We start from the raw sequence: 16,532 nt of genomic DNA on the forward strand, positions 1-16,532 counted from the left end.
ATGTCTACAGGATTAGATGAGTCATATAGACGTCAGGAATGTGAGCAAGCAAACCTGTACGACAGATAACGCTGCTCCTATCTTAGTGGCACAGCTCTCAGGCAGCCATTCAGGTTGTTGGTATTGTGAATTGGGGTATTTAGGCTGCTCTCTGTATTTAGCTACTCTTTGTCTTGCCCCGCAGCCCCTCCTTTCTCAAGCTGCTGCCGTTTCTCCTGCTCCTTTTCTCTCGTCTCTCCTGTGCTTGAGAGCCAAGTGGACTAGTCTGAATGGTCGTTTCCGCATATGCTGTCCCCGTTCAAGGAGTGCAGGATGGTTGCTCTTGGTTACAGCCAGTCAAGCGGTGTCTGATTACCTCACCTTGCAGCGTCACTCCTGTATTGTTAACCCTTTGAGCAGAGAGCAGGGTGTAGCGCTGCCACCAGGGCCGGGCCAGGTCCGTGTTTGTCTCCAATCCCCTGTAGCTTTCAGCAGGGAGTGGGGTAGGGCTTGTTTTTGCACCTGCTCACTATTTTCCAGGAGCTTGGATAAACTTTGGTGTTTGCTTTTTTGTCTTCCCAAGACTAAATGCAGGCGTGTTTAACAGAATATGGACTTTGATCTCTTGTTCATGTAACAGGAAATGTTTCCAGCTTTGGATGGTAGAGCAGTAAGGTAGGAGTCGCCCATCATGGCTGTCAGCTATAAGGAGTTTATTTGGATGATAACTGTTTGCACTTTTTTTCCTTGTTGACTTATAATGAGCAATATATTTTATTTTATTACTAGGACTTTTCATTAGGGATGCACGAACTGCTCATCTGCTGAACACTGTTTTGTTAAAAAAAAAGAAAAGAAAAGCATCAAAGCACAGTCTCATGATGCAGTCACACACATCTCCACCAGCCACTCTAACATGTTGCATTTCTTACTATGAGATACCCAAAAAAGTGTGTATTCCCATGTAAGGTAAAAATAAGCTGTGGTGAAGCAACAGTTAAAATGTGTTGCATTGAAAACTGAAACAGGATATCACGTTTAGTGTTTGGTAGAGAAAAATATCATTATTTTCTCCAATTTTATATTCTGAGATAACCTATAATGTGATGTATAAAGGAGAGTAAATGGAAACTTGTTTTCTCCTGGATTTCTGACACATCTCTCTGTGGAGGAACATGGGCTCTTCATGTGCCACAGGGTAAAGCCCCTGCAGCCCACGGTTGCTTTGGAGATTAAGTAAATGTGGGTTGTTACGGTCAATGTTTGTGTAATTTAAAGGTTAATTTAAACAGAGAATATAAACTATTGATATGTGATATGTGGTTGATTCAAAGACCTCCTGAATGGTTTAAATTGGAATCAGCAGGTCTGACTTTTTCTTTTTTTTTTATAAAAAAAAAAGAAATTCTAATTAATGGATAGGTTGGATAGGTTCTGGTCAAACAAAGACTTTTTGTATGATTTTAGAGCTGATAGGTGATGCAAAATGGAATCAATTAATCTGTGTGTGATTTTATGAAATGTTTTGAATGTAAATTTTAGTCCTTTGTATTTATTGTAAGTTATTCTTGATACCGATGTAAAGGACACATGTCCTGTATCGGTCAATTTATTAAACTTTAATTAAGCCAAGAAAATTGTAATTGACAGGTCTGATTGGTGCAAAGCATAAAGATGTAGATGACAGCCGGGGTTGTTGGTTTTTGCGATGACTCGAGGACCTCGGTGTGTTTTCTAGCAGCCGTGCCGCGGTGCGGTGGCCGCGCTTGTTTTGAGCAGCCTGGGCACGGAGCACGCTGCGCCCAGCAGGCTAATGAGAGCGCTGCTAATGAGCAGGTCCAGGTGGAGTCATGCATCATCCCTGAGCTGCAACTGCATTTACACACCTATGACAAATAGTTGTGCATTTGAAAATGGCGGAGGCCTTCACCTTTTTTCTTTTTTCTTTTTTTTTATTATTTAAGTCACGCTAAAGAGCCCCTGTTGAACTTAATTAATCTGTATAATTAATTACCTGACACAAGACATTAGTGGCTGTGTAAGGCAGATCTGTGATAAACCATTTGTTCCTGGGGTCATTAATCAGCTTAAGGTTTCACTGATCCTTTGCCGTATTCACTCTAGCTCGCCGCAGCGCTGACCGAGGCACAGATTTCCAGTGAAGTTCTAGTGAGATGAGCGCGGAGCGTCGTACTCACCGGCTTCTTTATACACCCTGATCAATATTAGCGGACCCAGAGGGATGCGTGTTCAGGGGCTATTTTAGAGGTAACATATTTTGTTTTCCTGTTTCTCCTGATGCAGAGTACAGTCGCTTTGAGTCCAAGATCCACGACCTGAGGGAGCAGATGATGAACAGCAGCATGAGCTCAGGATCGGGCTCCCTGCGCACCAGCGAGAAGCGCTCCCTCTATGTCAGGTACGCTTGACGCACTCATGCACACACACTGACGAGCACAGCTGCAGCCGCTACTACAAATTCAAAGATCTGCAGTTAAAATAACCTCTTGCATAACAAACCTCGGCCCGTCTGTGTGGGAGAGCGAAGCCTGAATGCACATGTTTTTAAAAGCAGTCACACATGACACACAAATCTTATGGTTTAAAACAGGATTTTTCATTCTGAGCTGTTTGAAGGATAACATTTAATTTATGGCTTTTGGTTGATACTATTCATCATCTAATAGCCGTCAGACACACTCCCTGTTATTGTTTTGATGCTTTGTATGACATTGACTCTACGTTGTTAAATGCGGATTGACGTGGGGCTTGTTGGAGTGACCCGTATTATAATAGTTTGGGCCTCTTGCCAGACTGGATGGAAACTCATTTAGGAATTAAAACAGGTGGCATCCCTGTGCTCGCACAAATGCAGTCACAAAGGACACATTGTGGTCAAGGTGAACGGACTTTGTGACGTAAGTCCGAAGTCCAAATGCTCTCCATATTTCTGCTCTAATGCACTTCACTTAACTTAAGCTTAATAGCTACATTACTAGATTGTTGTAGCTGTTTTTAAAGTACAAACCCATTTCCTTCTGAAATGCAAAAAAACCCAACACTTGAATCTTTTTTCCCTTTCTATATTATTATTTATTTATTTTTTTAATTTAACAGGGACGATACATACAACATTGTCACAAAGAATGAAAAATGTGATGCATACAAGACGTCTAGTCTTTGTCCCTAGTCAGGCAAAAGAAGGATAAAAGATACTGAATACAATAATACAAATACAGTGAATAATGCAGTGAACAGATATTAGGAATGGGCAATATTTTACCGTTCACGATATAGCGTAAAAAAAAATTCCTCACGATAAGAATTTGTCATCTCGTGGTAAAAATGATAAATTCCCGTTGATGACGTTTTTGTGTAAATCCTGAATTATGGTTTTGCGAAGGAAGGAAGGAAGGAAGGAAGGAAGGAAGGAAGGAAGGAAGGAAGGAAGGAAGGAAGGAAGGAAGGAAGGAAGGAAGGAAGGAAGGAAGGAAGGAAGGAAGGAAGGAAGGAAGGAAGGAAGGAAGGAAGGAAGGAAGGAAGGAAGGAAGGAAGGAAGGAAGGAAGGAAGGAAGGAAGGAAGGAAGGAAGGAAGGAAGGAAGGAAGGAAGGAAGGAAGGAAGGAAGGAAGGAAGGAAGGAAGGAAGGAAGGAAGGAAGGAAGGAAGGAAGGAAGGAAGGAAGGAAGGAAGGAAGGAAGGAAGGAAGGAAGGAAGGAAGGAAGGAAGGAAGGAAGGAAGGAAGGAAGGAAGGAAGGAAGGAAGGAAGGAAGGAAGGAAGGAAGGAAGGAAGGAAGGAAGGAAGGAAGGAAGGAAGGAAGGAAGGAAGGAAGGAAGGAAGGAAGGAAGGAAGGAAGGAAGGAAGGAAGGAAGGAAGGAAGGAAGGAAGGAAGGAAGGAAGGAAGGAAGGAAGGAAGGAAGGAAGGATTCCCCATTGATGACGTTTTTGGTATTTTTTTATCGTTATAGGGATAAATGCGAGAAATGATCCTGATACATTTTTTTAGTCCATACCGCCCATCCCTAACAGATATCATAAACACAGCTCCAAAATTTAGATTAAAAATTGCACAAGTTAAATACATTAAACATTAGTAAAATACTGTACTGACAATGACTTGAGAGAAGTTAATGTTCGCATTTCTGCTGCTGCTTAAGCCAATGTTTAGCTTTGGCACTAAACATCCTTAATTCTGTTTGGGATTTTATTTCTGGTGGTAAAGAATTCCATAGGTGTGTACCCAGCATATTGTTATTATTTCTGTTGTTATTATTATTTTATTTTAACCTTTAGCACACAGGTGCAAAGAAAATAATTTCCATTGTCAACTTCAGTCTGTGGTGATCAGATCTGATATGCAGACAAGCCGCTCGACTACAAACACTGCGTGTATAAAGCCATGCCGTTGTAAGTCATGCAGAATGAGGCCTTGGATTGTCCTGCTGAAGTAACCAAAGGCCTCGGGAGAAAGCGCATCAGCTTGGTAGTAGCACACGTCTCTTAAATGTTCCCCTGCTTCATCGGTACCTTCACACATATACAAGTCAGCTACGCCGTGTCCACTCATGCTCCCCCATACCATCAAAAACAACTGCTTGTGCACCTTTTGCTGATAACAACCTGAATGCTCTTTATCTTTTTCCCATGAGCAAGCTTAAGTGTGGACTCATCTAACCACAAAACACGTGTTTTCTGTGGCTCTGTCCACCTGAGATAAGCTCGTGGCCAGAAACACTCAGCTGTGTTTCTCTGCAGAGCTGATATATGGCTTTCTCCTTGCTTCGCACAGCTTCAGGTTACATTTGTTCGATGAGAGCACAATTTTGAACAAGTGTTTTTCTAATGTAATGTCAAGTAAGAGTGCAATAACATAATCAGCATAATGGATTATGAAAAACAATCAACGCAGAGTTTATAGCATCAATGTCGTATAAAACTAAAGTAATGTCACGGACAAATGCTGAGGGGGATGTTCATTTGTGCATCTAGCTTGCTAACAAATAAGATGTGAACAGCAATGAGGGAAACTGGGGTGGGAGGAAGTAAAAGGCTTCATCTGACGCCGGTGATACCTGGCTACATCTTCTCCCTTTACCCTCCACGGTCCCAGTGCAGTTTGTGAATGTCATGTGTGAACTGTGATGAATAGTTGTCATTTCACAGTAAGATTATGGCCGTGCACATGGAGCGTATGTCAGATATAAACATTAACTTGTAGACGTGTCTGGAAAATAACCCGCAGATCATCCGACTATCAAAATACTCGTTTGACGCAGCCCTGCTCTCAAACCCAAGCGGTGACCTTGATCAAGTTAATGTGACTGTGATGGAGTTTGCCACACAGGGGGTTACTACAGCCCGTCTTTCCATGGGAAGACTGAGTTAGGTGGATGCTACTTTTTATATTCAACACCAACACCTTCACTTGTCAGCAATTAAGTTTGTAAGTTTGTGGGTGTCCCATCATCTGGGACATGTAACTTTCTTTCTTTGCGCCTCCACCAGGTGTTGATTTGTTGAATTGCAGGCAGAAAATCCTAGTTCTGTTCATATTTTCTTAATTAAATAGAGCCCACCAGTGAAGACATTGAAAATTATTTGTATTGTACTTGTAGTAAATTGAAAGTTCAGACAAAGAAAGAAAAAAAAATACTCAGAAGTTTTAACTTAATTTTAGAAAAACTTGCCAGCTTCTCCAGAGCTGGGTTTTATATATAATAATATATATAATATAGGTGCTCTCTGGTTTGAGGCCTGCAATCGGAGCGCATTACTCACGCCTCACTTAGAGACTGACTCTTATCTGACATGTAAAGCCCAGCCTGCTCCTGTGCAGGTGACTAAACCCATAGTTATGTTGGAAAAACGGTATTTTGACTGAAGTGGGAGTCGCACATACTCCCAGACTCATCAGGAATGTGGAGGCGTGCAGCTGCAAGGTGCACCTAAAAAAGTAGATAAATGGATAAAAAAAAGTTTTAGGTGCGTGCATGCTCTCTGTAAGAGGGCTCTTGTGTCAAGTTACTATAACAGTTATTGCAGTGAATTGATCATTTGTCAGCTTTTGTTGACAGTGGACTTGTTTCCTCGGTGATGACGCAAACTGACAAGCTTCCTTTGGCAGAATTATGTCAACTAAAATCCTGGATGCCTTCTGGCCACAGCCATCTGCTGGGCGTGCTGTATGACCTACAAGCCTATAAGTACAGACTTGGAGGTCAAGGAAAGTTAAAACCTGTTAAGCAGGTATTAATGCCGTTAGCCATAGCTCTGGGTTTACTTGTCCAACAAGGTATTGACTCCCTGAGAGACAATGAACTGTTTTGTGGTGGAAAGTATGTGTGAAATGTCAACTGGAAAATTATGACTGGCATGTTTTGATATGTGTTGTCTGACAACCTTATACATTCATGAAGTTTATACATGACAAATAAACATAAAAAGAGACCATCAAATATGGTCTAAATTTCTTCTTTTTTTCCCACACAACTCAAACGAACAAAATCCAACTATGTAATGATGGAAATTGGTAAACTGGGTCCGTGTACTTTGCGGCCATCCGTTTTTTGTTTTGAAATTACAAAATAAAAATAGAGATATAATCCGTTTCCCATCTTTTGTTTTGATAATAAAAACGGAAAACGGATCGTTATCCATGATCCGTTATGTTATCCGATTTCATTGATGTGTTTGAAAATCGAAATTGGGAATTAAAACAGCGAGTGGAAAACTCTTTTCTCTATTTCCTATCCATTTCCAATGGGGGGGGGGGCAGTATGTTAGAGTTCAGTTTATGTTATTGATTGGACGCTGCTTTTTTTTTGGACGCTGCAGCTGAACGGACTGTCACAACATCACTGCAGTTTCATGATGGAGTGAAGACAGATTACAGATTAAACTCATGTTTCACTCCCAGGTTTCATATTTGATTTATTTTCTGTTTCAACATTAAAAAAAATCTAAAACTGTTAATTTTCAATCTGATCAACAAAAGAACCAGAAACAACGTTCTTAATTTATTACTGCGCATGTGCAATCCCCCCATTTGTCCAATCCTTGTTTTCAGTATCCTTGGAAACGAATAGGAAATAGAGAAAAGAGTTTTCCACTCGCTGTTTTAATTCCCAATTTCGATTTTCAAACACATCAATGAAAACGGATAACGATCCGTTTTCCGTTTTCCATTTTTTATTACCAAAACAAAAGATGGAGAACAGATTATTTTGGATTATTTCTCTATTTATTTTGTAATTTCAAAACAAAAAACGGATGGCTGCGAAGTACACGGACCAAACTGCCTCTTTGCCAACTTTGGGTGCGAGCTTCAGTTTTTTTTATCTCAGTGGGAGAGAAAGAGAAAATCAAGATAAAAGGAAAGGAGAGTAATCAAAGCCTTTGTTTTTGTAGAGCTCTGTTTGACTACGACCGAACGAGGGACAGCTGCCTGCCCAGCCAAGGCCTGAGCTTTTCTTATGGGGATATCCTTCATGTCATAAACGCTTCTGATGACGAGTGGTGGCAGGCGAGGCTCGTCACGCCTCACGGGGAGAGCGAGCAGATCGGGGTGATTCCCAGCAAGAAAAGGTACCGTCCCTCTTCGTTCCCATCATTGTCACACGCATTGCCAGGCTGAATATTAAAAACAAAACTCTTTGTTTTTCCAGAGTGGAGAAGAAGGAGCGGGCCAGGTTAAAAACCGTGAAGTTCCATGCCAGGACAGGCATGATTGAGTCGAACAGGGTAGGTGTACGAGGGCCAGCTGCTCCCTGCCCCGACGCCCGGGCAGCTGAGCTGCTGCTGCTGCCGGGCTCCCAGGGAGACGGCCTACTTCCCTCCCTCGTCTGTGTGAAGGAGACCGGCACCTGTTCACTGAAGCAAGAACAAAGCACTCGTGTTACTGTACAGGTTACACAGACGCTCCAGAGATGAGGGGTCTCTTTGACCTTCACAACTCGTGCAGTCAGGGAAATTCAGAAAAATGCCTGCACGATTTCCCTGTCCGATTCAATTTGCAGAAGTATAAGTCAGCTGTAATATTGTCTCTATTTATCACGAAAGAGCATTCAATTTGTTGAAACGATACGTTTAATTCGGTCATCAGATGTCTGTTTCCTTCACACCGATGTCCCATTCATTTTTCACCCTTTACCTGCTTGTCATTTCATTATTTGATGTTAATTGTTTGAATTTCATTTTTTATTTTTTTTTGTTTGCATGGTCGTTGATACCCTCATTGAAACCCAGTCTGTTTTTTGTTTTCGCCCTCTCATTGCCCCTCCCCCCTCTCTCACCCATGCATCAACAAGCAGCCAGTCAAAGTAAAGCGCAAAAAAAGCTTCAACCTTTCACGCAAGTTCCCGTTTTACAAGAGCAAGGAGAATATTGTGCAGGAGTTGGTGGAGTCTGAACGTGAGTACCAGCTGTGTGATCGAGGGGAAGGGGGGGGGACTGTCTTTGCCTTTCCCCTTCATGCTTCATTTCTTTCTCTCCATCTCTTCCATCTTTCCGCTCACCTCCATGGATGGTTTGTGTGACGGCACCACTCTCATCCCTTCCTCACCGTCCCAGAGAGATTCCCCACGTGCAGGAGCCAGCATGATCAGGCTGGAGTTGTGGGGTTCCTCTCTGGTGTGGCTGTGCGTCTGTCTGTGGGCTCCAGAGGAGTATTTAGCTGTGCGTGCTGCCAGCTGTGTTGGCACGTTCTGGGCTGCGTTGGCACACGGGCCGTCTAATACCGTGATGCTATTCCTCCTGTAAGTCCCGATCAATTTTCAAGTCAGTCACTGACCCACAACAAGAAGAATCTCATTAACTGGACTGAGGCTTTAACACTTAACAGGTCAAAATCCCATTTTAATGGGATTGGGTTTATGTAATTGAAAGGCAGTGGCTTACTATGAACAAAATGGAGCTCAGGCTTAATGAGTATGGCAGCACCGTGTGTCAGCAGCCCTGGCGAGCGCTACGCCGCACTCCTCTCCTTCTCTGCCCCAACTCTCACTAACCTCTTCTTCTTCCTGTCTGCTTTCTTCTCTTGGTTTCTGCTTTCACCTGTCGGGACACCTAGGACTTCCCAGGGTTAAGCGATGACTTTTATGGATCAAAGAGTTTGAGTAAGTGTGTGGTTGCACTGTGTCAAGCAGATGTCTCCAGAGAACATGCTCTGTCACTGCAGGCCCAGCTGGGAATGTGAAAACCACACACATTTAGAGCGACACACACACAAGAAACCCTGTGTGTGTGCGTGTGTGTGCTCACACACAGATCTACTGAGCTTCAAAGTGCATAGAAAAGATGCATTCCCAGGGGAGGGGAGGGAGTGTGACTCTTATTCTGAATGTCTCCGGGGGTCTTTATGAGCACATGTTTAGTAGAGTTTTGTCATGTAAGGTCACAGAGAGCAGCGATACATCTGTCGCCAGAGCAGAGTGTCGCTCTGCGTGCTTGGAAACACTTTTTCCGCCAGTTCCCCCGAGTCAGCTTGCTCCTGTGTAAAACCTATATGTTTTCTTTGTCTTTTCTGTAATATGAGATCTGCCGCCACGGGCACCGATCCAGCAGTAGTGAACATTGGCCAAGGAAATGTGGGTCATTTTGGATATTGTCGCAGGAAACACTTAATTTCCTATTGCTTGCACCTAAAACCACTTCCCTAATATTGCTAGAGCTTGGCTGCTGCATCAAACAAAACTTCTGCTTTCTTTTATTCCCTTTTTTAATGACCCAGTTATTGAGAGAGAGAGAAAGGGGTTTTTTTGTTTGTTTTTTTTTCAAAAATGTTCATGTTCATCTATGCGAAAAACATTTAATCTAAAATTTATATACTTGCTTTTGCAGAATGCCTGACATCCAACACAAGCGACAGTGAAAGTAGTTCAAGTGAGTCACATAAATTGAGTCTTTCTGGTTTGTTCCTCTCTCCCCACGTAGACGGGCATCTCTGCATGTCTTTAAGTGAATTTCAGAGTAACTATTCATTTCTACTTGGAATGTAAAATGTCTCAGCATTTTCCTCACAAGATGCATTTTTTTATTTTGCGTTCCTGCAGAGGGCCAGGAGGACACAATCCTTTCCTATGAGCCAGTCATTCGACAGGAAAGTGAGTGGAATCACATCTGCAATTTATAAATTCCTCTGTCATTGTTTTAAAACATTTATTCTTCTTTCCATCCTTTTTCTTTGTCATCTCCAAACTAGTCCACTACACGAGGCCTGTGATCATTCTGGGCCCGATGAAAGACAGAGTAAACGATGACCTCATCTCCGAGTTTCCCCACAAGTTTGGCTCCTGTGTACCTCGTGAGTTAACGCTTGTGAGCACTCAGCACCAAACACACCGGCAGGGATGAAACATAAACTTGTGCCATTTGCCCCGGCAGATACGACCCGTCCAAGGCGAGAGAACGAAATAGACGGCCAGGACTATCATTTTGTGGCCTCGAGAGAGCAGATGGAGAAAGACATTCAAGATAATAAATTCATTGAGGCGGGCCAGTTTAATGAGAACCTCTACGGGACGAGCATCTTGTCTGTCAGAACGGTGGCTGAGAGGGTACGATCCAGCTCTCTGTGTTTCTGTGTGGGATTGGTTTTCCGTAAAGGGTTACGTGTCGCACCACAACGCATCTGGTGGCCTGAACATCATAACACAAGACTTTATGTCCTTTCACCAGTTGTTATAAACATTTCAGCGGCGTTACCAGAGCCGCAATCAATCCCTCAGTTGTGTGACAGAAATGTCAACGTTGATGTATTCTTAAGGAAATGTGTTCCTTCTGCAGGGGAAACACTGCATTCTGGACGTGTCTGGAAATGCCATTAAACGACTGCAGCAAGCACAACTTTATCCGATTGCCATCTTTATAAAACCAAAATCCATTGAAGCTCTAATGTAAGTCAGTCTTTGTTCAGCAAAGATACCAGCAGGTCTAAGTTTGTGTGTTTAAAATAACTAACTACTGTCTTTTACAGGGAAATTAATAAGAGGCAGACGTACGAGCAGGCCAATAAAGTGTTTGACAAGGCTGTTAAGCTGGAGCAAGACTTTGGAGAGTATTTCACGGGTTGGTACCAGCACTTTGTCTTTTTACTGATAAATGTTTGAAGGTCTGGTTATGATATTTAACGTTATACAGTATGAAACATGTTTAACAATTTAAACAAAAACCAATAAGATGATGACATTTGAACTGTGTAAAAGTCACATACAGAATAACTTAACAGGATTAATTGATCATAAAAAAACGTGCAGGTTTATTTGGTTCATGTGGAGTTTTTTTTAACCTGCATCCGTACAGACTCCAGTTGCCAGGCCAAGATAAAAGGTTGTGAATTGGATTTAAAAGTTTAATCAATTCCAATTTAGACCCCCTTTGTCTTGGTATTTGGAGGAGAAAAAAAGTTAATTGAGCACATGTCATTTCAGGAAATGTGTACTGATTTATTTAAAAAAAAAAAAAAAATCTGTGTGTCTTCTTTACAACTGTGTTAAAGACTCTACAGAGTGTAAACAACCCTTGATCTATTATCAGATGGTAAAGACTGTTAACTTTCATCAGGGACCAAAACAACTTGAATCTTAACAATTTTGACTGAAGAGAGTAAGTACCGTATTTTCTGGACTATAAGCTGCACCCGCTCTATTTAAAAAAAAAAAAAAAGATATGCAAGCCGCAAATATTTATGTTGTTAGATTAGATATTTACTACATGTACAGAACCATTTTGAACTGTAAATGATGTACATGTTTGTACCTAAATAGATCCTTTCCTAACAGTGTCTTTTAACACGGCAGCAACTTTGCTGATTAAAACTGGACAGAACCATGAGAAAATAACCGGTATTTATTTATCTATTTATCTGTTTGAAATCTGCTTCTACTTCTATCTGCTAAAGAAGAAGTAGCGTATTCTTCTTTGCATTTATTTTGTCTTAGTTTTTATTCTAATTCCGGTTAGCACTCCCCCTAGCGGTGGAAGAAAAATCCACAGAATAGCCGCACCTTTGTATAAGCTGCATGGTTCAAAACCTAGGAAAAAAGTAGCGGCCTATAGTCCAGAAAATACGGTATGTCCTACCTGACTGCTCTTCTGGTTACCGTCATGTTTACTCCGTACAAATGGACCACTGAAAATCACACAAACTGCTTCTACAGAACTGGATCAATACTTAATTATTTTTGACAAAGTAGGTGTTAAAACTCTCCTCATTTTTGCATCTGTGGACAGTAGTTTGCAGGACATTCGACTGACTTGGAACAAGGCAACAGCAGATGGTGCAGCTGTCTGTACAGGCAGGCATTTTTAAACACTTTTGCAAAGTTAAACTTACTTTGCTTTTCCTGTAGGAACCGTGTCCACACCATCACCTAAGTGGAATGACATTTTAGTCTTCGCAGAGGCTTAAAAAAGCTACTTATATTATGTAGGTCGATGGAAGCAAAGGGTCACCTTAATGTTGGTACTCGGGGTAAACTTGTATTCTGTTTTACTTCAGATCTGCTTCATTTTACATTTTGATTTGGTTGCTACACCAGATCAAAATAAAGCTCTCCAGTCATTTACCATCTAATAATAAATGTAGTGTTGATTTTAACTCTTGGATGTTCCTTTAATTTGTTTTTCCTCTGCACCATTTTTTAAAAAAAAGGTTGCACGAGTACGGAAAAATAATATTTATAAGCACTTTTTTTTTTTTTTTTACATTCTGGCTTTGCTCACCAATAGCGGTGTTAGGTTGTCATTAAACAGCTACTTCACTTGTGATTAAATAAATCCTCTGCCTCTGTGTTTGTCCAGCTATTGTACAAGGTGACTCACTAGACGAGCTCTACAACAAAATCAAACTAATCATCGAGGAGCAGTCTGGGCCGTACATCTGGATCCCCTCCACGGAGAAGCTCTGAACTCCCTGCCGTCCTCTCTGCGTCGCTGCAGAGCTCCCTCTGCTCCCAGAGACCCCACACCCACATATCCCCCTCCTCACCTCCTTTTTGCAGATATGTTTCATATCAAGTTTTAGTGTCATCATTATGTTATTCTCTAAATGAAAAAGAAGTCTTATCACCATTACTGTGACTGTGCACACCCCTGCATGAGTTTCTCAACAAATCCATTCAAGACTAGAAATGCCATTCCAAAGGAATTTGTCAAATGAAAACAAAAGGGAAAAGGAATAACTCCTTTTGTGAACTGGGACGGCCTGAAGATCGGAATGTCGTGCAGAAATCAGGAGAGAAGAGTTGGGATTCAGAAAGTCGTTGCAGGGGAAGAAAGACAAATCATACCAAGTTGGAACACTTTGTAAATGTTCATCAAATCACATTTAAGGACACAAAAGATGAGACGTTGAAGACCAATTAAGGCTTTTGTTTTGTTTCTTTTTTCTTTCTTTTTTTGTAACGGACTGGATAAAATTAAGCCCTGCTGATGGTACTGTTCAAGGAGTCATCTCTCTCTCTCGTTTATACTGACTGAGGAAGTTAGTGGAGAAGCTTAAAAACTGGTGATCTGTTTATCACAAACCAGCTTGCTATTTGGTCGTCTGCCAGTTGTCTGTGCTGCAGCTGATAAAGGCATCTCGGGAGGAAGACCAAGGAGAAGGAAATGAGTTGTGAATCTCTACATTTATATTATGAAATCACAAGATAAATGATAAAGTCCTAATGAGATTTTACTACATATTGAAAAGAACACATTTTACACTTCACTCGAATTGTCAACCTGAAGAGCTGTTAGATTTGTTTTAATTTTATTTTTAAAGTGTTTTTTTTTTTTGTTTTTTGTTTTTTTTGCTTGTGATTTTTAGCTGCTCTGTAAAGGGTGGAGGTAGAGAAGTGTAACCGGGCTCTCTGCAAGACACCAAACTGCCTTACATCAAATACAAATTCTGTTTTGTGACTACCTGTTGTCTGTCAGGGAGGCTGTGCACATTTGAAATACTTCTGTGTCCTCCGACTGTCAGGAGGCCTGACATTGAGTGCAATAGACCAAAAAGAAAAGAAAAAAAATCTGCCTCTGTGGGCATTCCTCTTCCCTGTTTTCAGCCTTTTTCCTGTGTAATAAACAATTTGGCCATTGGACTACAATTAGGACAGCCAGAGCCTCCTTACTCATGTTGAGCAGCAGACCACCCTATTACACTCTCTGCCTTCCCAGAGGAATCTCTTCTGATTGGTCACATGGTACTGTCCTATCTGCCACCATTGTGTTGGCCTTAAAACGGGTAGAACAAGACAATAATTGTATTGGATGTTCTAACAATTAAAGAGTCAGTATAACCTGTTTTGGTTTGTCCCCCTGTCCTCCTACCAAAAACAACACTAAAGATGGGTTTGAGTTAAACTTAACACTATGTGTATCTATAAACTTGTTCTGAATGGTGCAGGTGCTGAAGCGCCGCGTTTGAGCCTTTAGTGTCTCGGCTGAGCTGATCCAGCTCAGGAATTCATGGCCAGGGTTTTATTAGTTGTCGAACGTAAAAAAGTACCATATTTTCTGGACTATAAGCCGCACCCACTCTATTTTTTAAAAAACAATTAAAAAAAGATATACAAGCCGCACCTGCATACAAGCCGCATTCCGCTCTATTTAAAAAAAAAAAAGATATTTAGCCGCAGATATTCATGTTGTTAGATTAGATATTTACTACATGTACAGAAGGATTTTGAACTGTAAAAAATGTACACGTTTGTACCTAAATAGATCCTTTCCTAACAGTGTATTTTAACACGGCAGCAACTTTGCTGATTAAAACGGAGACAGAACCAAGAGAAAATAACCGGTATTTATTTATCTATTTATCTGTTTGAAATCTGCTTCTACTTCTATCTGCTAAAGAAGAAGTAGCGTATTCTTCTTTGCATTTATTTTGTCTTAGTTTTGATTCTAATTCCGGTTAGAGCGCCCCGAGCGGTGGAAGAAAAATCCACAGAATAGCCGCACCTTTGTATAAGCTGCACGGTTGAAAACCTATGAAAAAAGTAGCGGCTTATAGTCCAGAAAATACGGTACTCGAAGAAGATCCTGTCAGACGGTTGAAGTGTAATCAGGTTGTGCCCCCCCCCCCTCCTTTGAGTTTGCTGTGTGCCATCACCAGGATTGACATGACCAGATCCTGGCGCTGCATGTGAACGTGTTCACGTTAGAGAGCACGACTGGAGAAGGAGTTCTGTGGCCCAAGATCATGTGAACGCCTCACTTTTCTTAATCAGCTTTTCAAAAAGTCAAAAGTCCTCCCCAACAGATCCAAGAAGAAACATTAGCCCAGACTCGCGAGTCTCTTCTCTCCTCCTACCCACAGAGTACCTGTACCTGCAGGCGTTTTCTGAACAGGTGTGCCCACCTGCCGGGCACCACTGCTAAACCAGCTGTCATTACCTGTGTCAAAACCAGAGTTCAGGGAATAACCGAAGGGAACAGAGCCATTTATAATCTGCTTGCAGACTGTTTTCAAAAGGGTGTGGTAGCTGTACAATGTAAATAAGCCCCCAGCAGATCCTCCTCACCTGTGCTTCGTGCATGTGTGAATCAAACTGGGGCAAAAATGTTTTATAGACCACAAATGCCAGGTAAGTAAAGTTTGAGCCTCTCTTGATATAATTTCCATACAAATGTGCTGTATTGTTGGTATTTCTCTTCAAATGCCTATTGGAACATTTAACTAGTCAGTTGGGACGTCAGTTCCTGGAGTAGGGCCTGTCAACATGTGATTTCTTGTGGAACGTGTCTGGGTGTATAGATTTTAAATATATTTATATAAATATATAGTGTGTGTGTATGTGTGTTTATACACATATATGTATATACACACATACATACACACACAAGCGATATAAAGTGATGCAGGCAGAAACCTACACGACATCACAGAAACCAGGAGCATTGATCAACACATTTCAAGTTTAGATTTGGTCCTCTGGTGTTTTAGTTAAAGTTCAGCTGACTGTTAACGATGTGTGTGGTTTTCAGACCTCAGTCAGCCATGTCAAAGCCCAAAGACCTTGCTTTTCATTTTACTCTTTCCATTGAGCTTGTGGTAACGAGATGGAATCTGAATGCCTCTGTGTGTATAATTGATGAGGGTTGTTCTGATGAGAGAAATGATGACATATGTTTTTATGTTTTATTTTTTTATTTTTTGCTTTTAGGGGGGTGTCAGGGTTCTTGTTTATACTTTTGGGTAAAGATATGATTATGTTCTAGCACATCTGTGCAGTAAGTGCTTGCAAAGATGAACCCTTTGATTGTACAGTAGTTTCCTTCCTGTCACTGCAGGTGGTACAGCCTATCAGGACACTCGGCCTCATGGTCTTCCCTGTCCTAGTCATGAGGGAACACAGTCCTGCAAAATTTGTTTGGGTTTTATTTTGGGACTTGAAAAGAGTTTATTTGTTTGAAAATAAAATACGTGACTCAGTTATGATTTTGATGTGCCTGTTATTCGACTTTAAGTGGCTTCGGCTTCTTACATAACAGAGCTACTGCGCATTTTAAAGATTTTATTTGACAGTTGAGCTTTTAGTCAGAAGTTAAGACAGAGATGAAGTGGGTTTG

General features: G+C 41.4%; 1 protein-coding gene across 9 annotated transcripts in view; it reads left to right on the forward strand.

The window, feature by feature from the left end:
• dlg3 (discs, large homolog 3 (Drosophila)) overlaps window positions 1–16,396 on the forward strand; it is a 105,403-nt gene extending 89,007 nt beyond the window's left edge. For 7 of the 9 annotated variants that reach the window (XM_061725515.1, XM_061725516.1, XM_061725517.1 and 4 more), the window contains 11 exons: window positions 2,284–2,398; window positions 7,386–7,562; window positions 7,643–7,718; window positions 8,288–8,387; window positions 9,816–9,857; window positions 10,028–10,078; window positions 10,177–10,278; window positions 10,359–10,531; window positions 10,761–10,870; window positions 10,951–11,042; window positions 12,777–16,396. In XM_061725515.1, coding sequence (XP_061581499.1) covers window positions 2,284–2,398; window positions 7,386–7,562; window positions 7,643–7,718; window positions 8,288–8,387; window positions 9,816–9,857; window positions 10,028–10,078; window positions 10,177–10,278; window positions 10,359–10,531; window positions 10,761–10,870; window positions 10,951–11,042; window positions 12,777–12,883 — 1,145 coding nt within the window. In that variant the 3' untranslated portion in view covers window positions 12,884–16,396. Of the gene's footprint in view, window positions 1–2,283; window positions 2,399–7,385; window positions 7,563–7,642; window positions 7,719–8,287; window positions 8,388–9,045; window positions 9,092–9,815; window positions 9,858–10,027; window positions 10,079–10,176; window positions 10,279–10,358; window positions 10,532–10,760; window positions 10,871–10,950; window positions 11,043–12,776 lie in introns of all 9 variants that reach the window. The other 2 variants (XM_061725521.1, XM_061725522.1) reach the window with 1 other exon arrangement.
• Window positions 16,397–16,532: the final 136 nt, after the last annotated feature.

The sequence above is a fragment of the Cololabis saira genome, chromosome 7, assembly GCF_033807715.1.
Source record: "Cololabis saira isolate AMF1-May2022 chromosome 7, fColSai1.1, whole genome shotgun sequence".
NCBI classification, from domain to species: Eukaryota; Metazoa; Chordata; class Actinopteri; order Beloniformes; family Belonidae; genus Cololabis; species Cololabis saira.